The sequence below is a fragment of the Hipposideros armiger genome, unplaced genomic scaffold, assembly GCF_001890085.2.
Source record: "Hipposideros armiger isolate ML-2016 unplaced genomic scaffold, ASM189008v1 scaffold_683, whole genome shotgun sequence".
Lineage (NCBI taxonomy): Eukaryota > Metazoa > Chordata > Mammalia > Chiroptera > Hipposideridae > Hipposideros > Hipposideros armiger.
The window spans coordinates 762,637-786,098 of record NW_017732033.1 but is presented as its reverse complement, the minus strand read 5'-3'; the positions used below and the strand labels follow the sequence as shown (position 1 = coordinate 786,098).

Genomic DNA, 23,462 nt, shown 5'->3' with positions numbered 1-23,462 from the left:
ACCTTATTCAGTGAGGTACATCAATTATTTCTCAAAACGGGGAAAAAATACTTTTAAGAGACAAAAAATTTAAAAAACCTCAGTTTTCTCACTAAACTTCTCCTTAACCAAAATTGAGATGTAAATAGAAACAGCATGTATATGACATTCTCCATATTTAAGATACTTAAAACTCTCAAAGACCAAAAGTTTTAAAACAAATTTAAAAAATTTACCACCTGTCCAGCTACTCACCTAAAATTTTATTTATTTATATACACACACACACACACACATATACACATGTATATATATATATATATATATATATATATATATATATATATATATATACACACATGTTGGGTTTTTTTTTCTTTCCCTTCTAAGTGGCCATATCGTGGCTGTGGCATTGATTTCTGTGATACCCTAGAACAACTAAGATAGCAAAATCAAATGTCAGGGACAATATTTACAAGAAAACTGGATGACAAGGTGACAAGGTATCATCCCTACAAACTCTCTAATATGAACAGTTAGGACAAGTCTAGAGAGGTATCAGTATCTACACAGGAGAAAGAAAAAGACAACTTATCTTACAATAGCAATAAACAAGAAAACCCTGAACTCACAAAGAATACTCATTAGGGAAAAAAGAAAAGGAGGCCACTTTCTACCCACATTTAAGATTATTCCTTGCAGAAATACTCTAGTGTGCAAAGGCCCTAGAAAAGGCAGACCAGTCTCCAGTAAAAAGAACTACTTTGAGACAAAAACAGCTCCAATCTCAAGTTACCGCATAGACACCATGGACAACATCCCTAAAATAAGACCAGATTAAAACAATCTCCAAAAATACCAAATTCACTTCAGTACATACAATTTTGAATAGAAATATTTTGTTGTGAACAAAAAACTACTTCAACCTCCCTCCCAGAGATACACAATACTAGTGCAAAAGTTACAAATACATTTGTAAGACCTCTAACATAACTCAAATTTCAAATCTTTTTATAGCATGTATTTTCTCCACTTTCATCACCTATAAATGGGAATATTACCACCTACCTCTCAATATTGTGAAGATTAAGATTTTTGGTTGAGAACAAATCAAAAATGCGTATTTTAAAGAGAAAGCTAGGTTCACATACTCCCAGCTAAAATACATACATACGTCAGTTTCATCACCTGTATGCTTCAAATTTATGCCTCTGCAAAATTTCAATTACTAAAAGTTTTCAGCCTTTAAGGTCACTGGAAAATAAGAGAAAATTATAAATATTAAGGGTGCACCAAATCACCTACCTATTGACTCTTCCAGTAAATATCTTCTAACATAGTTTTTCTTAAATCACAGACCACCAGATCCAATCTACCTATAGTTGCCGTTATCCTTTCCCCCAGGAAACTATGGTGTCAGTGCTCAGAAGGTCATTTTATGATGTGTCACAAAGGAAGGCTGAACAGGTACATGAGGTCAGTCTTAGGTAAGCAGCATGAGAGTCTCAGAATTTACAGAAATAACAGCGATAATACATTCCTATCAAATGCACAGCTTCAAATTCTAATAGTTTTGAAAGGATTCTTAGACTGCTACAGTAAAGAGGAAAGATGTGAGAAGACAAAAGAACAAGTCACAAGCAGCATAACGTACAGATTATGAGAGGATCTGAAGTCAGAATACCAGAGTTTAAATCCCAATTCTGTCATTCACTAGCTGCACAATCTTGGACAAATTATTTAAATTCTGTAAACCTCAGTAGCCTCACTTGTAAAAAGTAGAGATACCTACTTCAGAGAGTAGCTGTGAAGATTAAATTAGGATAGGCATATGAAATACCAGACGGAGTCTAACACAAAGAAAAAGGTCATTTAGTGTCCGCCTTTTAGGGGAAAAAAAAAAAAAAAAGGAATGTTTAATCCCAAACAAAAGTGCCTATGTGAAAAGAAAACACTAGTCCTTTAAAGGTAAGTCACAATTTCAGGTTCACCATTTTAAAACCAATAAAAGATTCTAGCTAGGTAGGGGTACCACACACAAGAAATAACATTAGAAGAATAAAATTTAAAAAGGGTCAAAAATACTCAAGAGGCGCAAGCCCCAGTAGGGAGCCCAGACAAATCATAAGGAGACGGAACAGAAAATACAATGTCTGAGAGAGTCTATGTCAGATCTGGTTACAGGAAAGAAAGAAAATAAGATGAAACAAAGTTTTCGCACACAAAATGAATTGCTAGCTCAGTCTTAAATATTACAAGGCTTGATGAGACTTAGGGAAGTATTGAGCCTAGGCAGAGATCACTGTAACTAAGCAATGTTTTCATTCTTGGAATTTCATTTCAGTAAGCTGTAAAACTTTAAAGTATTCAAATTAGTATTAAATAAATGTGACTTTTACTACTATTAATTTTTATTTTTCATATCTCACTGTATAAACAAAATAAAGAATCTAAAATTTGTTGAATGCCTGCTGTTTCACAAAAACTCTGTGAAATAAGCGTTGTTATCCACATTTTCAGCAAACTGAAGAAAAGAGGGCTTAGGTAGCTAATTTGTTCCATCATAGTCATTCAAATAGGTTATAATAAAACTAAAATTTTAACCAGGACTGTCTTCTAAGTTAAGGTCAAGAAGGTTATAAGAGGCAAGAGAGATACACTGACATATATAGCTCCAAATATGTCTTCACTCTACCACAGAACCTCTGAATAAAGCTTTCTCCCCCACAAAGACAAACTGATAAATGATAAACAGCCCTCTTTGCACTACCACATATGTGGTACATTTTTAAAAACCACTGGGGGCACTATTACTATTATTTTATATTATTACAAATCAGAAACTTAAATTAGCTATTATTTACATTCAATGGTGTTAAGTTCCCAATAATATCCAATGTATTTGGGTATAAATGGAGTTTGGAGGGTGATTATTATTATTATACAAGGTAAATTCCATACATGCGGTGCCAAACCCAGGCAGGTTGCTGTGGGTGAAACCAGAGCAAGCACAGAAAAGCAACTGAACACATTTAAGGGCCTAGCAAAAATGAAGATCTAAAATACTTTTCTCAGATTCATTAGGTATTTTTAAAGTATGAAGCTTTTACAAGCCAATATATTAACGAACAGCCAACATTCTCCTCTTCAACTGTCTATACCAGCGGTTCTCAACCTGTGGGTTGCGACCCCTTTGGGGGTCGAACGACCTTTTCACAGGGGTTGCCTAAGACCATCGGAAAACAAAAAGATATTTACATTACGATTCATAACAGTAGCAAAGTTACAGTTATAGAGTAGCAATGACAATAATTTGATGGTTGGGGGTCACCACAACATGAGGAACTGTATTAAGGGGTCGCGGCATTAGGAAGGTTGAGAACCGCTGGTATACTGTTTTAGTCACTGATTAAAGTGTTTTTGCTACTGTTACTGGAACTTGATTTAGGTAGACAGACACACACATACTCACTCACCCTAGTAATAAACTCCCATATTAGAAAGAAAAAAGAACTATAGTCCACCAAACAGACAGAAACCATAGTAAATTTTGGACCATAAATTCCTTATCTTCTTAGTACTAACATGTTTTGAAGCAACATGAAGTTTTTGACAGGTTTCCAGTAATAGTCCATAAGGGTAAGGTTCTCTGGATGTAGACAAAAACCATACTTTGTATATAGAGATAATAGTACTAAGATAAGCATTCTGGGAACCTCTTGTGACTATAATGGGTTGTGGTAACAATGACTGGTCTTTCTCATCCAAGTACAGAAGACTGATTATTTCCTTACTGTCTCCAAACCGTTCACAGATACAATACATCCCCAACAGTTAAACACCTTTCATTTTAATTAAGGTCAACCATTATCACTATGTCCCATTATCCACCCTTAATCACTTACTGCTGCAATTCCACCCCCAAGAAACTACTGCTACAACACAGACTCCTATAAGCTTTCAAACTGAAAGGAACTTTGAAGATCAATTACAAGCCCCTCATTTAGTATTTGAGAAAACTGTGGCCCATAGTAACTTAAGTGATTTACATAATGGAGACTATGTAAATAAATAATTAGATACACACAGTAGCTTCCATGGAGAGTGGGGTGGGAGTGTCACTCATTATGTGCCAGTCACCATGTTAAGCAGTTTGTAGTATAAACTCATCAAATCCCCACAACATCCCTTGAGATAGATATTCTTTATACCTGTATTTTCACAGATGAGGAAAATTAAGGTACAGAAAAGTCAACCATAGTCACATGGTAACTAAGTGGTAGAGCTGGGAATTCAAATCCAGGTCTGCCTTGTGCTCTCCTGACTCTCAACTCAGAGCTCTTTCCATAAGATTAAGTGTCTCAGACTTGTTTCTTGAGCCAAATTCACTCTATTTGTACCCAACATATAGACAATTCTAATTTTTACTCCCTCCCAAATTTTAATATCTATAGCTATATACTTTCATTTATTAAAGTCCTCACCTATATGGTATAAACCCCATTTTTCAAGTGAGGAAACAAACTCACAAATAATTTGCCCAAACTCACACATAGAAGTTGCGAAGCTAAATTCAGAACTCAAGACAAGCTCCTTCCAAAAATGATATTACCACATGATAACTCCATGAAATTAGGGGATTACCCTACTACTAGTACTGAACATGGAAAGTATAAGCTCTCTTGGGCACCAAAGTGATTTGAAGATTTGAGGTTAACTCTAGTCAGAAAACAAAGCTGACATGTCTAGCTTCCAGTGTATCATTCAATAGATTTTGTGCAGTGTACATGACACATCAGGTTTACAACATGTGATGTGAAGAATGAAAATAACTAGTTTTCTTCATGTTTGTATCTTAGTGCAGTTACTAGAATATTTAGATCCCAAAGGGCATCCATTTTACTAATATTTACTGAAAATCCGTGCTTCCTCTGTGTACCATTTTGATGATGGTACAAGAGAGGACTTTAGGTGGCCCATGGATAATTCATACTAATTACATATTTTAGTACTTATGGATTTTAAAGTTACTTAGGAAGATATACCTAATGGAACAAATCAATAGTTTCAGGTCTTAGTTCTCACAAGAGTTAAGGTAAAAAAAAAAATGAACAGTGATTATACCTCTGTGGAGGAGTAAAATGAGGGCTTGACCTCTATTTGTAATGTTTTTCCATTTTAAAAAATTTGAAGAAAAAAAGTAAGCCAACCTAAAGACAACTATTAAATAATTACACAATTATACAGATGTTACAAGGATGTGCCCAAAATCATGAATATATGAGACTAACATTTTAAAAATAATGTTCATTCAATGAATACTATGTTGAACAAAATTCCCACCCTTAAGAAACCCACAGAAAAAGGATCTAACAGCCTTATGGGCTTAAGAAGATTTTACTTATAATAATGCAAATGTTAGCTGTTTATCACTTTTAAGTAAGCTAACTTTTATTTTCTTACTAATATGTCAAAATTGGTGAACATGAAGAACTTGAACTGCCAAGAGAAAAAAAAGCACACACAATATAATCATTACCACCACAATAACATCTAGTATTTACTAAGCACTTACTCTGCTTACCAAGCATTTGCTAAGTTTTCCTTGAGGTACTTTTTGTAGATGAGAAAACTAACAACAGAGACTGACTTAAAAAGTTTTCCTAAAAAGTGTAATTCTTAAAAGATGGCAGTAGTGCTATAGGTTTTCATCTCTCCACAACCCCATATATCAGACACAACTAGACAGCAAAGGCAAAAAGGGATGAACAAAAACATTTACAACAGGGGCCGGCTGAGTGGCTCAGTTGGTTAAGAGCTCGCTCAAGAGTTTGAGCTCTGAGCCAACAGTGGTTCGAGTCCAGCCCGAGCTGAGCAGCTGCTGAGCTGCCAAAAGGTAGCAGGATGGCTCAGCTAAAAACAAACAAACAAACAAACAAACAAAAATTTACAACAAACTAGCTGACAAGGTGGTCTCAAAAACATCCAAAAATAAATGGGCGAGGAAAAACTGATAGACACTTCACAACAACGAGAACTCTATGACGTTAGAAAAGATTCTCTGAACCATGTGTCCTCCTCAAAGTTCAGGAAAACTAATTCATGTAAAAATACAAAACAAAAAAATACCAGGGTCAAATCCAATACAAAATTATAAGGAAAAAAGAGAGAATAAGGAGCAGAATAAATATCCCTACAAACAACAAAAGGAAGCTTGAAAGACTTGTTCAAAATCAGATCACAACTGTATACTATTTCCAAATGAGCTAAACACCTGAGAAAAAAGATACAAAATTAGAGAAACTCAGAAAATGAAGCAATAATATTCAGCCAAGAATTCAAAATAAAAAAATAAGAAAATAAAAACTATTGTAAACTAGAAAGTACACAAGAACAAATTAACACAACAGATAATGCAGTAAGACTCCTTCAAAGGAGGAAATTTAAAAAAAATCAAAATGGAAATTAAAATTTTCACTTTGAAAGACAGTGTTGAGAATGAAAAGACAAGTAGTGGTACCATGCATTTGCAAATCATATAAAGAACTTGTATCCATAACATATAAAGAACTCTAAAACCCAGTAAGAAAACAACCCAGTTTTAAAATGGAAAAAGACTCGAACAATTTATCAACAAAGATATACAAATAGCAAATAAACACAGGAAAAGATGCACAACATCATTAGTCGGTAGGGAAATACAAAATAAAAACACTACGCAATATGCCCCTATTTGAATGGCTAACATGAAAAAGATTAACCATGCTAAGTGTTGGAAAGAATATGGAGAAACTGAGAAACTGAACTCAACTCCCATAATGCTGGTGGGAATACAAACTAGTACAATCACTCTGGAGAAGTTGTGCAGTTTTTTAACAGGTAAAACATATGAGGTCGGATAATTAAGTTTGCGAACTCATCCTAAAAAATGTGCTACATTACCTCATTGCTGAATATCATTATGGTCACCTTTGAAGTACGCCCCCTGGGAAGCGATGCACTGACACCAGTGCCTAGTTCACCCTTCAAAGCAATTCTGGAACTATTTTTCTGGAATGGTCATCAGAGCTGTCGTCGTATTACCCTTGAAGTCCTGAATGTCATCAAAATGTCTTCCTTTCAATATTTTCTTTCTATTCAGGTAACAAAAGAAGTCATTGGGGGCCAGATCAGGTGAGAAGGGAGGGTGTTCCAATAATTTGTTTACTGGCTAAAAACTCCCTCACAGACAGTGTTGTGTGAGCTGGTTCATTGTCGTGATGCAAGAGCCATGAACTGTTGGCGAAAAGTTCAGGTCGCTTTCGTCTAACTTTTTCACGCAGGCTTTTCAGCACTTCCAAATAGTAAACTTGGTTAACTGTCCAGCTGGTACAAATTCATAATGAATACTGTTTTACTGGAATTCCTCTGATATCGAAAAAGGTTAGCAACATCATTGCAACAAGTTCGTGAACTTAATTGTCAGACCTCGTACACCTACCATACAATCCAACCATTTCACTCCTAGGCTTTTATACAAAAGAATGCTTTTATACAAAAGAATGCTTTTATACAAAAGTATGATACCGGGGGTGGGAGGGCAGTGGATGGAGATGGGGGTTGTCACTTTGTGAGGGGTGAAAAGTATAACTATTGCGTTGTTTTGTATACCTGAAACTAATAAATAAATAAATAAATAAATAAATAAATAAAACTGGAAATAACCCATTTGTCCATCAACAGGTGAATATATTAAAAAAACCATAGGATTTTCACATAATGAATACTATGCAAAAATAAAATAGGAATGAATTGTTGACATCTGCAACAACATGGATCAACCTCAAAATAATTATGTTGAGTAAAAGAAGCTAAAGAACACATACTGTATGATTTAATTTATATAAAATTATAGATCATGCAAACTAATCTACAGTGACAAAACACAAATTGGTCAGTTGCCTCTGGAGGGGAGTACACAAGAGAGGGAAGATTACAAAGGGGCATGAATAAACTTCTGGGAGTAATGGATATTGTTCACAATCTTGAGTGTGGTGACAGTTCCATGAATGTAGATAGATATCAGAACTTAGCAAATTATACATATTCAATAAATGAAGTTTACTGTATTGTATGTAAATTATACTTCAATAAAACTGTGTCTTTAAAAATAGGAATGAAGAAAAAGAATTCAGGACAAATTACAAATACTGAAGATATGCAAAGATGATTCAACATAGGAAAACCAGAGTCCCTCGAAAGGAAAAACCAAAGTAATTAACTCAAGAATCACTTTCCTGAAATTAAAAAGATTTGAAAAACTTGAAAATATATATTGAAAAAGCTCCTCACATATGTAAATATATTAACCCAAAATCCCAAACACTAAGACCTGGTTTAGAAAAGTTACTACTCTTGAAAGAAAAAGAAAAAAATCCTTTGGGAATCTAGGTAAAAAGAGTAGGTGATTTAGAAAGTAAAGAAAATAAGATGATCATCTGATTTTGACAATAACTCTTTAAGTTGGAGGGAAACAATGGAACTAACATATTTAAGATACTCAAGAACAAAAAATGTGAAACAAAGATTTTATTTTCAGACAAATTGACCTTCAAGAATAAAGGGCACAATATGTTAACAACATACAAGAACTCAAGAAATATTGTTCCCATGACCCCTGCCTAAAGAAATGAGCTTCACACAACCAAACTGACTGGAGACATAGACATAAGGACCAGTGGTGAACACTAGATATACTCTTATAGCTACTGTAAACTTAAAAGAGTAAATGATGGGTAAAAGGGAGAGCTATGTAATAGCTACATGCTCAGATAACGTAGATACAACTACATTTTTAAAAATGGAGACTAGAAATTGGGAGAGTACATGCAAAAAAAAATTTAACATCCTTGGTGATTATGGGATATCCTAACTCTCCTATGCCCTTAAAAACCAGGATTTTTGGTGTGGAAGAAGTAAAAAAACCCTGTAGTCCTGATTTTGAATTGGAAGTATCAGTATGAATCATGAAGTATTTTATCTAGTTCTGTTCAGTGAAGAGGCTAAAAATATGACCAACTCAATAACAATCATCTCTAGCACCCAGATTGTAGTCTTTAAGCTCCATTTCCCACCAAAAGAAGACAGGGCTTCTTGAAAAATGGCTGACTCCAGGTCTGGGGCAGGAAATCAACTTAGAATATATTTTCATACCACAGGGTAAGGATGCTATCAAAGACTATTAGGGTCAAGTCAAAAGGACTCTAGAATCAATAGGAAGAGGCTCCCACTGGCCAAAGACCAGACAATTTGACCATCAAAAAGAATAATTAATTGCACTAAAACCCATCAAATTATTTAAACCCATGACTGAAACCCACCACCTGTTTGTTTATTCAGCACATAATATATACTTGGCCTTAAATTAGAAACTGTTACCTTTAGAAAACTGTTCTCAAGGAATGTCCCATTTTCAGGAGAAAGTAACCTTTTCAACATTTTTTTTTTGAAGTGGCCAAAAACAATTAATTTGGGGGTTGTTATAGATATAGACAGACAGACAGATAACAGTTTAGTACCCCACATCATGGCATCTTCCCCAACTTCCTACAATAGATATTTACACGTATTTTTTAATAGACTAGGAAGAAAAATTGTTCCAATGCTCTTTAATTTTCCTACAACCTACTCCTCAGTAAGAACTTATGCCTAGAGTTCTAAAATCTCTCTAAACGCAAGTGTCAAATCAATTGTTTTTAAATGATGAATAACCAAGGCTTGTCACTGATTTTCATCCATAAACAAAGATTCACATATTTCGTCTGTTAATGATTCTTGCTATAATGTTTATGAAAATAAAAACAGAACTATGGACTTCATAAGCAACTCATCCATCCTAAAACATCAGACATCTGACTTGCTGTTCTTCAGATTTTCATTCTCTTATTATCTTAAAAGTTAGATAAAGTTCAGTTTAGCCATAAATGGATGACAGAAGCTTTGCAAATTTCAGAATCAAAAGTTAAGGCCTGCCCATGTTGATTAAAAAACAACAACAAAGGCTAAATAAAGCTAAATGTATAAACATCAGCTGCTTGAATAAATTTAAAAATATTTTTCAAACTCAACAGACAATCTTTAACACTACCAATGAGTTTAATACATTATTCTCTTAGTAAATGTATAAACACCTAATGGGGGTGGCGAAGACACTTTGTGTATGTCCTCTATAATCACAAAATAATTGCCCAGAAACATCAGGTTCAATTTCCCTAGCCACTTGGTGATCCAATCAGACAGGATATTAAAAAGCTTTCTTAGAAACTTTCAACTATTTATGCATTTACAACCAATGCATTTTATCAAAAAGGAAAGACAATTTGTATAGGTCTGATAAGCTGAGTAAGAGGTTTTAGGTATTTATTTCCAAATACTTTGATATAATCTTGTATGTCAAAACTCTGAAAGTAAAATGCTTTTCCTCCTGGTAATGTAGAGAGGGATAAGTACCAGTTAGTTATTTTGCATCAATTTTTTTTAAATCAAGTATTCTAAGAGACTGTAATTCAGAGACAAAAAATGACTTTCCCCCCCCAAAGGGGTTCCATTTTTTAAATACAATAAATAGAAAGATTGAATAGAGTCATATTCTTAAGTTGACTGGTAATTTTAATAAAGCACTAAGGAGGTTCAGTTTGTCTACATGACCATTTTTTTTCTTTCTAAATTAGGCTAGTTATTAGAAGACCTCATTAAAAGCATAAGCAAACAAACATTTGCTAATAAAGCCTAAGAAAGTATACATCACTTGCTGAAGCTTACATTCTTACATTAGGCCTCAAAAAGAAATTTTAAAATGCGCAAGAAATAGGGGAGCCCAGAGAAAGCCCATTTATTAACACAGCACCCAAGAAACCTTTCCCTTTCTTGTTCCCCACATTCCCTACCTAAGATAAGACTACAAGAAAGTCACCAAATCTGCACTGGTCTCTACAAATTAACTGAGCCAGAGTGTGCAAACAACTCCTGCTACTCAAATTAATCACAAAACAACGCAATGAAATGTTTCTTTTGAAAACAGTCCTAACTTCATAATTTAAGTTTCAGATTCATGACATTTGGAAATAAGCCTAACAAAATGCTGAGCATATGTAACAAGTTAGCTATCCTAGAAAGTTTACAGGATAGTCAAAACTATAGCACCTGGAATTTGTCAGATAATCACCGAGTTCTCAAGAGCATAAGTAGAAGTGACACCTACATACATAATATGACAACATAAGGTTGGATATAGGGCTATATGAGGAAATACCACCAATAAAAGAATCTGAAACAGAATCAAAGCCACAAAACCCTGGAAATAAGCCTTATGGCCAAAGAGGATCATAATGGAAATAGGCATTCTTCCTTTTTCTAACTCCTTCAGACTAGTAAATTCTAAATGTACCAAAGCATACATATAAAAAAAAAGGTTTAAAAAATTCATTACAGAGTTTGCATTAAATACAGAGGATGCCAAAAAATGTATACACATTTTAAGAAAGGATAAAACTGTATTAAGCTTGTAATACTCAATATATACCGATAACAAAAGACAAATACAGGTCACGTTTGACTTCTGCAATTACAAGAGGTGCTCAAAGTGGTTACCATCAGCGTCCAGACACTTCTGATTATGGCAAACTACTGCTTGAGCAATGCTAACCAAAGTGTCCATTTGTATACATTTTCTTTGGCACCCCCAGTATATGCACTTAATAAGTGCTTTAAATGCTGGGCACTTCACTTGCTTGTACATTTTACACAGACGAATTAGTCAAATCTTCTGAAATACACTTTTTCCCCTTTTCCAAACAATTCTGAAGGATACAGAGGTCTATAACAACGAATACATGTTTTAAACTCACATTGTTTCTCCAGTCTTGGCTACATGGCAAAGAAATTGATCCAGGACCGGACAAACTTCCTTTTTCCCCCTCTTCTCAAAATCTGGATAAGGGAAGAAAAAAAAGTTATCAATATCACTCATAAGCCCATCAGCCATTTCAAATCTCGTCTAAAAAGCAAACTTTCCTCCCAGTCCTTCCTCATATAAGAGTAAGAAAAAAAAAATTAGCCTCTCAATCAAATATCCACCTCAAGTCTCCAAGGTTTCCTTCCACATGTCATCCTCTGCACAGGGCACAAGAGTTCCCCTAAAGAGGGCACTCAGCTTCACCAACCATCCTAACGCAGTTTCTCAAAGTGTAGTCCAGGGGAACACCAGCATCAGCTTCATCTGAAAATCCAGTGAAAACTAAAATCCCAGGCCTCGTTCCCCACAAATTGTTTAACTACGTTAAGTTCAGAAACCAGTGTTTTAAGAAACACTCGTCACCTCGTATAATCACGTCCAAAAGATTCTGCATTTCAAAGCGTAATTCTCAAAAGGCTGAAATCACGCTACGCTAAGTTTGAAAACCACTGCTCTCAAGCCTGTTGCGTGAAGGCGAGCATTAAGGACAGTGAAAGCGACCACCTTAGAATAGGGCGCGTGGAATGAGGACTTCAGAAGCCCTGAAAAAGGCTTCCTGAGACACAAATTTAAAGCTGTTTTGTCGCCCCTTCCCTCCTACCCAAACCTTACTTTTTACTCTAACCCGACGCCTGACAAGAGAACAGAGCCTGCCTAGGAGGGGGCTGCGGGCCCTCAACCAGTCCCCGGAGGGTGTGACAGGGGCTAGGGGCCCAGTGAGAGCTTCCCCGGCTCCCCTCCCCCAGCCTAGACGCTGGCGGCCGACACAAAGCCCAGAGCGGGAGGGAGCTGCCCACAGGGCTCCCGCCCCTGGGGAGGCGAGAGGGGGATGGGTACGGGGTGAGCGCACCTTCCCACCCACGCCCGGCCCCGACCCTGAGAGCCACCCGCCCTGAAGGGAGAGGAGAGAAGGTCGGAAAGGGTGAGGAGGAAGGGAGAGGGGGCAGCTACCCCGCTACCCCCACCTTTCAGCGCCTCTTGCAGCCTCTCGATGTCCATGGCTTCCCGGCGTCCCTCGCAGCCTCCGCCTCCCTCCGCGGGTCTGGAGACCGGAACGCCTCCCCCTACCCCCCCGACGCCCACCCCCTCCCTCGCACACACTCCCGCACGCAGGCGACGGGAGGGGGGCACCGAAGGGAGCCGGGGGAAGCGAGCGAGAGAGCGAGACCGAGAGAATGAACGCCTCCCCTAGCCACTACCACCAGCCCTCCAACATGGCGCCCGGCACGTCACCGCGCGCACGTTGCCCGCCGTCGTCCTCGTGCCCGCCGCGCGCTCCGAGCGAGAGCCCGAGAGCGCGTGCGCGACGGAAGAGTGCCGCTGGGGCTGTCGGGAGCCCTAGCGGGAGGCAGCCAGGTCGCTGCTGGATCTCTTCCCTGGTGGTAGCCCTAACGTGCCTGTGCCGTTCTAAAGGAGGAATGATCAAAGCAGGGCGTTGGAGACAGACAGACCCCTTGGCTTTGAGTCCCTGCTTCTTGTTAGATCTTTGACTTTCAGCGATTTACTGAATACCAATTTCCCTTATGTGTGATGAGGGCACTAGTATAGGCTATACAACTACTGTGAGAATTAAGCGAAAGTATGTCAGGCAGTAAACTAACACTCAGAATTATCAATAATTGCAACAAGAATCCCTCCCTGTCTGAACCTAACACTGACCCACCCTTGAAGACATGCAATGTATACAGCAAAGTAATTAAAAGCTTAGGGGTTGTAACAGCTTGTTTCACAGCCCAACTCAAGTATTTACTCCCTGTAAAACCTCAGACTAGTTACTTAAACTCATGGAGCAGACCCGCAGTTCCCTCATCTGAAAATGAGATTTGTAAAACAACCATGAGGCTGTAGCAAAATGGTGAATATGAAGTGTTTAGCACAGTGCCTGAACTTATTAGCTATCAGTTAACCTGGCTGCTGTTTTTATCAATGTGATTTTGATTGTATAAGTGCCCAGGAAGTTAGAGAGGGAGGGAACCTCAGAAGTCCTCTCCATCCCTGACATTTTACAAACAGGATAGCTGAGGTATAGAGAGCTACTCTGCTAAAACAGCACCGAAAACCAGGACACCTGGCTCCCAACCAGTGTGTGGATATTTTTATAATATATTTTCTCTTGTCTATGGACTTTTCAAAGGAAAAGATACTGAATTATTCCACCTTTTCTTCTGTCAACTAATGACTGACCATTGGCACCAATTCAATGCCAGTAGAAGTCCCCAATTCCACGGTACAGTGAAGGAAACCATTCAGTGCTAGCAGCTCAATTGTGATATACACCAAGACTGTGAGAAAAGCAGAACTGCAAAGTGGCCCTCGGACAAAGCCCTTCTCAGTCTAGACAGCTTTGATCTGCTCTGGTCAGCTCTGCTGTGATCTAGGGAGAAACTAAATTCTCAGTCTTCAATGGGAAGAGAAAGTGTGCTCCCTGAGCCAGCAGGGAGCTAGCTTATACAAACAAAAGTCCGCACCACTGGTCCCTGATTGGTCCATCCTCATGCAAATAAGGACTCCAAATTCTCATAGTTTTATTGGCCCAAAAAGCACTGTCCTGATTGGTCAGAATGGAGTTGCTCTGATTGGTCAGTGAAGATGTTAATGAGGGTATAGCTGCACAGTTCCCTTTGGACGGGGAAAGCCTTAGTCCTATTGGTTGAAATACAATTCCAAGACCTCCTTTATAAGAGTTGGCTCAGACAGCAGTGCGGGTAGGCAGTTCAGTGTGGTTTGCAGTGATGCATGTGAGAGGTCCCTGTTTAGAAATGGATGCTAGGCTCTGCTTTTAAGTTTGAGTCCAGTTTTCCACAGGAGCCTTTCTTGGTAGACATCTTAAGTCTCAGAGTCAACACTTCTCAAAACCTAGCACAAAGCAACGAAAGAAAGGAGTGGAAGGAAAAAAGGAGGGAGAAAAGAAGGGTATTGCTTGACTTGTGTTAAAAGGTGCAAATTTGGAAACAGCCATTACAACCATTGACCCTTCTAAAAGATAGTGGTTCTGACCCTGACCCTAGGTGGTAGATGTGGCAAAAGCCCACCTCCACTCCAAAAAAATCTCTTAATATTGCCATGAGAGAACCAGTCCCTGTGTCTCTACACCCTTTCATTGCCCAGAACATCCAGTTCAATTACAAATAATATTGTGTGTGTGTGTGTGTGTGGGGGGGTTGATGGAGAAGGTGGGTGGAGGGTTAAGTATAATCATACTTAGCCTGCACTTACCATGCACTGGATTTAGTTTATTGTGGTCCTTTTGGGTATGAAGGGGCCTACTCTCCATGTAGAAATCTTAGCCTCCCTTCTCTCTACTACCCTGTACTCTATTCAGGCAGGTCTCTTCCTATAAGATCTGCATTGGACAACACAGTTGCCACTAGCTATGTGTGGGTATTTAAATTTGAATTAATTAAAATTAAATAAAACTAAAAATTCATTTCCTGAGTTCTTCAATACTAGTTACATTTCAAGTGTTCAATAGCCATATGAGCCAAGTAGATTCTATATTGTACAGCATAAATAAAGAAAATGTCATTATCATAAAAAGTTATTTCAGAACTTTCTGTTAGGGGACATCCATGCTAATTTCTTCCACCTTTCTTTGTCCCTTTTCATCAGCTGTTCCCCTCTCTTGTGGATGCCTGGATTTACAAACACTGGATAAGATCCATGACAGGAGATAAAGTACACACATCAGTGACAGCCTAAGGGAACCAGGGCAAGTCTTCCAAAGGAAGTGGTGTTTAAGCTGAGACCTGAATTATGAGAGGAAGTTAGCCAAGTGAAGTAGAGAGGAAGAGATTTCAAAGGAAAAACCATAAGTGCATCTGATTTAAAATAAGAAAGAAGTGCCAGGTGGGTTCTGAAGAGCCATAAGAAATTCAGTCTGACGTAAGCTGAGAGTGCATGGGGAGAAGAGGCAAGAAATGAGGCTGTAGAAATATTCCCTTTGGTTAATTTCTTCCTTCTTCCTTTGAATTTTTTTCAACCAGCATGAATCCTAGTGTCTGCAATTGCTAAAGCCTTCTACTGGTACTAATTCCCTAGGAGGAAAAGAGAATATAAATGTGACAGCCAGCCTCCAGGATTGCCCCTAGTGATCTTTACCTCCCGGGATTCATGCAATAATGTTGTCCTCTCCTACCCTGAGTCAAAGCCGGTCTGTATGACCAATGGGAGTACAGCAAAAGGGATGGTGTTTGACTTCTGAGGTTAGATCATAAAAGGCACCGTGGCTTCCATCTTAGGCTCTTGGATTGCTCACATTAGAGGAAGCCAGCCACTATGTCATGAGAAAATCGGAGCAGCCCTCTGGAAAGGCCCAAATGGAGAAGGACTGAGGCCTTTGATGTAGGTCTTCCAGCCCCAGGAAGTCCTTCAGATGACTGCAGCTGACATGTGGATTATAACCTTATGAGGGATTCCAAGCCAGAACCACCCATCTAAGCCTCTCCTCAATTTTTGATCCACAGGAACTATGAAAGATGACAAATGTTTATAACTGTACTAAGCTTCTAAATTCTAAGATAATTCGTTATACATCAATAGGTGACTAATTCAACAAATGAGGATATTAATAGTAACAGTTAACATTTATTAAGTATTTCCTATGTGCCTAGCATTCTTCTATGCACTTTACAAAAACATATAATTTAATCCTTGCAAAAATCTTATGAGAGGGGTGATATTATTATCCTCACTTAAAAGAAAAGAAAACTGAGGTATGAAGAGGTGAACTAACTTACCCAAGGTCACACAACTACACAGGCAAGTGACTGACCCATGATTCAAACCTAGACTGACTTAAAAGCTCCCAAACACTTTCTTGTCCTCAAGAAAGTTGCAAACTATCAGGAGAGATAAGATGTGAACATAGACACTGATGTAAAGTAGAAGGCAAGTATATGAATCAGATGGTCAGAGGCCTGTGAAATCTTTTCCAGGCAGGGATAGAGGTTGCTCTTTTGAACGGCCTTGCTTAAAGACTGGGGTAGATTTGCATCTACAGAGAAGAGTCCTCTAGGCAGAGGAAATGGTATTAACCAGGCAAACAGTCCATGAAGGCTTTGTAGGTGCTGGTGAGATGATATGCACACAATCTCTTCCTCACTACGGAGTACATGGTTTAATGAAAAAGATAAATCTTAAACAACATGCAGGAAGAGTAGCCCACTACTTGGGATGTTTGCAGAAAAAGGCTGAACTTGAGAAGACTTGGAGTAGTGCCGCATCCTGTGCAGCAAGGGCGGTGGGGAGGGACATGGGCGGTGCAGTGTTAAAGAAACACAAGAGTCAAGTATAGAGTTAAAGCAGGACCAGGGGGCTGCAGTCTCTCTGGGACTGAGCCCCAAATCAAGCCAACGCATAGCTTTTATTGAGAAACTTCAAAGAAGTGAAACTTGTTTTTTCTAAAGTCCATGTGATAAGTGCCTTATGGCTATTTTCCATCAACCAGCCCCATTGTATTCCAACACCTGCTGTGCCTTCATATTCCCACACACACAAACCCCAGGATGGTGCAGCTGTACCACGGCCATGAAAATAAGGGGGATAACCGACATCATTCCATCAGGTCTCAGCATTCCCAGACACACCCTTGAGAAAGCTTTACTGGTATCATTCCACCGGGTCTCAGCATTCTGAGACATTCCCTCTTGACCTCATTAGGTCAGGGGTTGGGGGGGCAGTCGAGTACAAAGCTGTAAGGCAACATCTTCCCTTTTCTGTTTTTGTAGAAGGAGAAACACGGACTTTGCAGTTTCTTCATCTAGTGCCTGCCGGAGGGCTTGTTGTCCACATCTGAAGACTAAACAGAACAATAATAAAAAAATCAATAAAAGTATAAGAGCACCGGCAAATCCTCCACCTAGACTTTTCACCCAAGTAAGGGGATTTAGAGTAGAAAGTCCTTCCGCAACCGCAGAAAGGGAGTCCTCTCCTGGGAGGAGCTGTAGATTAGCAAAAGACATTTGATCCACTTCTTGTTGCAACTGTAGGATATCTACAGTAAGGTTTGGCGTATGTCCCAAGAGATGAGCTCGTACCTCTGACCATGGGGTATGTGTCTGATTGTAAGAAAAAGGAGTTACACAGTAAGTGGAAACATTCCAATCACATTTTAAGGTAATCATGGTATGGAGACTTTCTAGACTGGTCTCCAAGAGAAACAACAGTTGTTTCTAAATCAGCTAATCATAGGCTGATTTCTTGATCGATTTTTATTTGTTGATTCCAAGTTTTACTTGCATTTTCATGCCATTTTTGTACAAATTGGGTAGTCTGCACCATCTGGTGAAGACCTACTCAGGAGACAGCAGCAACAGTGGTTAGTGCTATAATCCCCATAATGGCTGCAATCAAAAGGCCAATAAATCTTTTAGTTCTATGTAAAATCTTATGAAGGAGATGCAAAACAATATGGACAGTTGGAGAACCTTCCCGCACTCTAGAAGCTTGGATGGGGAGCCATCATCCTCATCTCCTTATTAATATCATAATCTGGTTGTGGGAGGTTCCAAAAATTGAGGAATTCAGACAAGACTATAAACGACATTGAGGGCATTCAACCAATTTTGCAGCCTGATTAATAGTGAATTTTCCTGTCAAGAAAACAAAGGGAGTTTTAAGGCAAACTTGTAAATATAGCATTTCTGTTATTTCAAACTGAAAGATGAAATTCTTATTAGTATTTTTAGTAAGATTTCCTTTCCATATTTTATTTGGTCCAATGCTTAAAGCTTTCCATAAGGTCCTTTGAAATGGGCCCCGGATGGGTTTAATCATTCTTAATTGAGGCAGGGCAAGAGCCCTATCTTTCCAAAAAAAATAGAAATATTAAATGGAGACTCAGTGATTCAGGACAAGCCATAATAGGATATCTGTCCCTATGTCAATAAAGTTCCTAAATGCCATTGATTAGTCTAAATGTCTTTCCACCAAATGGGCACATTTTCCAGTGACCTTGGGCTGTTATGAAAATGTCTTTCAGCTGCAGTCAGTCCAAGGTGTGGTTCAGTGCTGAACCAGATGAATTAAAAAAATATAAAGTAAACATAGCTTTTCCTAATTGTACCTGTGGGATTTCTCTTATGTCTCCCCCTTTCTGTTTTTGCAACAGTTTCTTAAGGTTGAATTAGCACGTTCAACAATGTCTTGGGTTGTAAAGGATGCCTGTGGTATGAGTAATATGCCAAGTGGCGCAAAAGCTTGTAAACTTAGATCTGGTGTAAGCAGGTCCATTGTCTGTTTTAATGTTCTTAGCGAGGCCCATAATAGAAAAACAGGTTAATAAATGATGGCAAGAGTGGGCTACTGCCTCAACAGTCTGAGCTGTAGCCACAAGAAAGTCAGAGGCAGAATCGATTGTAACATGTACAAATGAGGATTTTCCAAAGGAGGGGCCACGTGAGTAAGGTCCATTTGCCAGATATCATTGGGAATGACACCTAGAGGATTTATTCCTTTAGGGCATTTCTGAGGTGCATTAAGGATTTGACAGGTAGGGCACGTCTGTATTATATGACGAGCCTGTTTGTTTCTGATAGAGAACCATGAACGCAGACCACCCATATTAGTATGAGTTAAAGAATGAAAATGCATTGCCTCAGCAACTTGAACTCTCCTTACTAATGAATCAGCAATTGATTTGCCTTGTATCATCAGACTCAGCAGGGTAGTATGTGCATGAGAAGGGATGCTGATTGTTTCTCAAAACTTGCTGGAGTTCATTAAATAAAATTTGAAGAGGCGGATTTGAATTGTAAGATAGAGATGCTGTCTCAATGTTCTGTCTGTATGAACTACATAAGCTGAATCAGAAACAATATTTAGAGGGTCAGAAAATGTTTGCAAAGCAGTTAACACTGCGACTAACTCAGCCTGTTGAGCTGAAGTGCAATTTGTGTGTCTGTCCGATAACCTAGTCTTTCTCTTCCCAGCTGAAGTGAGGGCTGAATAGGTTGAGTAATTCCCTGATTAAATCTTCCTAACCCTTTTCCTGGCTGAAATCTCATTTGACTCATTATCTTTTTACTTTGCAGGCTATACTGTCTGAGGGGATCCACATTTCTGCCTCCTATTGTGTAAGTAGATCTCAACCCCATAAATTGACTGGAATGTGAGCAACATAGGGTTGTAAAAATCCTTGTTGACCTTCCGGCCCAATGCAAGGAAGAATGCAAACACTTTGGCATAAGCCTGAGACTCTACTTACTCTAACAATGTTAATGTCAGGCTCCTGTACCTTCCAGCCTTTTGGCCATTCTTGAGAACTGATTATGGAAACATCAGCTCTAGTGTCTAAAAGACCTTAACATTTTTTGCTTTGGATTTCAATTTGACAAACAGGATGAATTCCTGAGATCTTTTCTGCCAGAAAAATACCTGCCTGTCCTGTGCTTCCAAAACTTCCAGTTCCCCTTTTCTGCGTCCTGTTTTTTCCTGGGAGGGTATATGGGAGCAGGAGTAATTGCGCTACCTGTTCTCCGTTTATAGCTGACCAGGGAACCGAGGAAGACATTATAATTTGAATCTCTCCTTCAAAGCTAGCATGTCGTATGCCTCGCTCCACTGCAGACAGCAGTATGCGAGAACCTCCGGCAGGCAGGGGATATGTGTGGGCAGCAGAGAGAAAAGTATTATTGCTTTTGGGTGGTTTTCTGAGAGGTTTCCCTTCCTGCGCTGTAAATGAAGGCGGCGGCAGAGGCGGAGACTGAAGTAAAGGAGTGGGGTGTGAATTGTAGTTTTCCAAACAGTCTCCCAAAGGTGGATGTAATGATTTTGGGACAACTGTGGGTGCCTCTAAAGAATCTTTCTCCCTTTCCATTGGAGTTTCCTCTTGGTTTTCATTTTCCTCAGAATTATTATTTTTTTTACACAACCCTGATCGTCATCGTCCCCTTCATCTTCCATGTCAGTTTGCAATGGTTCTAAAGCTGATGGACTAACCTCCATGTATCCCAAATTGTGGCTGGTAACGAAACTCCCTGATGCTGTACCTCACTAAAGTTTCTGCCTACTGTGTCCCATGGCTCTAAGTCCAACGTTCCTAAGTTAGGAAACCAAGAACAATGAGTCCCTACAACCTTTAAAAGTTCCTCCAATTTCTTTTCTGAGACTTTAGTTCCTCCTTTCTTAATAATCTGCTTCAGTAAGCAGATATAAGGTCTATATTGGCTATTAACATTTCCCATGTTAGTAAAAAGTGAGAAAGGAAAAAGTTTCACTCAAAGTTCACTCAGATGCCTGTCTGGCTGCATCCCTCATGGGACTTTAAGGTCCGTCTTGGCTATGGTGCACCCGCATAAACCCCGGGTGTGGTTGGCGTTGCCAAGCCACCATTTTGCCTTAGGAAGTAACTACGGAATCGCAGATTAGGGCTCAAGCAAGTTCCGTAGCCGAAGCCGTGGAACTATAATCAATCACTCACACATTCACACTCTTTCACACAAAAGTTTAGTTAATTTCCCTTTTACCCTGGTTAAATTCTCCAGGATCTTCTCTACCTCCTTGTCTGGTAGTTGTTGCGACGCCTCCCAGGCCCTTTGTTGTGCAACCTTTCTTAGACTCTGAGTCTTCCTTCTCTCTTCGTGCCTCCACGTTAGGTCACCAGATGCCACTCCCACACAGCAAGGGCGGTAGAGAAGGAGAGGGGCAGCGCAGGGTTAAAGAAACACAAGAGTCAAGTATAGAGTTAAAGCGAGACCAGGGGGCTGCAGCCTCTCTGGGACTGAGCCCCGAATCAGGCCAACGCATACCTTTCATTGAGAAACTTCGAAGAAGTGAAACTTGTTTTTTCTAAAGTCCGTGTGGTAAGTGCCTTATGGCTATTTTCCATCAACTAGTCCCATTGTATTCCAACACCTGCTGTGCCTTCATATTCCCACACACACAACCCCCAGGATGGTGCAGCTGTACCACAGCCATGAAAATAAGGGAGATAACCGACATCATTCCATCAGGTCTCAGCGTTCTGAAACATCCCCTTGAGGAAGCTTTACTGGTATCATTCCACTGGGTCTCAGCATTCTGAGACATTCCCTCTTGACCTCATTAGGTCAGGGGTTGGTGTGTGTGTGTGTGTGTGTGTGTGTGTGTGTGTGTGTGTGTGTGTGTGTAGCGGTCGAGGACAAAGCTGTAAGGCAACAGAGTAGGAGGTGGAAGATGGAATCAGAAAGAGAAGGAAAAGAGCTGGACTATGTCACAGAAAACGTGTAAGAATCTTCTCATAATTCCAGGGAGAATTACTGGAGTTTGGCCATCCCTCTGACATGTGGGAAGGGATAAGAAGAGGGGATTGAGGAAAAGTATAAAAAAATCTACACCCTAGGGCGGCTGAAAGACAGGAAATAGGCCACCTAAAATACCACTATAGAAAGCCTTGGAGGCTCTTCAATTTTCATGGCCTTTTATTCATGCCTTTTAGCCCTTATTTGTATACCATAATAGGCACCAGGATGAAACTGAGGTGGGAAGATGGCAAATTAAGATGAATACAATTTTCTAAACAAGTAAGATGGTATCTTCACATATCATCAGGGTTAACTTTTTTCCAGAGACTTTTGAAACTAAGTCTCAAAGGATCTGTGCCATAAAACCCTGGATTGTGTTGTCACAATGAGTATGATTGCTTTGGGCAGTCATGTTGAATTGAAAAGCAGTGTTATGAGAGGAGGCTGGCAAAGAGTAGTGAAGTACTGGCTAGGTGAGTGACTTAATTAAGTTTGATTGCAATAATGGAAGTTTGTTTCAAAATGTGTGTAATAAAATGGGAATTTATTAGGAAAGTAGGATACCATGGGATCCAGGACTCTCACTGAACCCAACAGCTATTCTCTTCTTCAGCTGTTCACATTTCTCTTTCTCTGAATCAGTGTTTACTGTTCACAAATTGATATCTTCATTTTTAATGATTTGCTAAGACAATTGACTAGCATCTCTTAGACACAACCAAAGTGTCTAATCCAACTTGTGCCAAGTGTCCACTCAACTGAGGTGGGAAGATAAACAGATTAAATGAATACAATTTTCTAAACAATTAAGAGGGTAGCTTAATATGTCCCAGGGTCCTCACATAGAACAGGGTCTCCAAGTGTAAACCTGGATGCTGTGGCCATGAATGTTGGGACAGTAAGGCCAGACAATGGGGAGTTACCAGAGAAGTAGGGGAAATGAAGGCCAGAAACCCCCAAAGATGACTACATCAAGGGGCCTGATTGACCCTAACCAGACTAACACAGGAGGCAGGATGATGCCATGTAGAGCCCAAGCAAATGAGCAATCTGAAAGATAGTTTATCCTGACTTTAAGTATCATTTACAAACACAGTCCCATCCCCATGTGAGAGCACCACCCTTCCAATGTGTGCAAAAATTGACACACTCTCAGGTTCTCAGGCTGGATGGACAGATACTCATTAACTCTTGCTATCAAATGTCCACTTGTTAGCCTGGTCTCTCTCTCTCTCTCTCTCTCTCTCTCTCTCTCTCTCTCTCTCTCTCTC

General features: G+C 39.2%; 1 protein-coding gene across 4 annotated transcripts in view; it reads right to left on the bottom strand.

The window, feature by feature from the left end:
• The window catches only part of PPP4R2 (protein phosphatase 4 regulatory subunit 2), a 63,721-nt gene extending 50,507 nt beyond the window's left edge, over positions 1 to 13,214 (bottom strand). Inside the window, exons 1-2 of one of the 4 annotated variants that reach the window (XM_019626549.1) lie at positions 12,937 to 13,214; positions 11,865 to 11,946 (exon numbers count right to left, since the gene is read on the bottom strand). In XM_019626549.1, the coding sequence (XP_019482094.1) occupies positions 11,865 to 11,946; positions 12,937 to 12,970 (116 nt within the window). In that variant the 5' untranslated portion in view covers positions 12,971 to 13,214. Of the gene's footprint in view, positions 1 to 11,864; positions 12,002 to 12,093; positions 12,230 to 12,936 lie in introns of those variants that run through there. The other 3 variants (XM_019626547.1, XM_019626548.1, XM_019626546.1) reach the window with 3 other exon arrangements.
• Between the last annotated feature and the right edge of the window lie 10,248 nt (positions 13,215 to 23,462).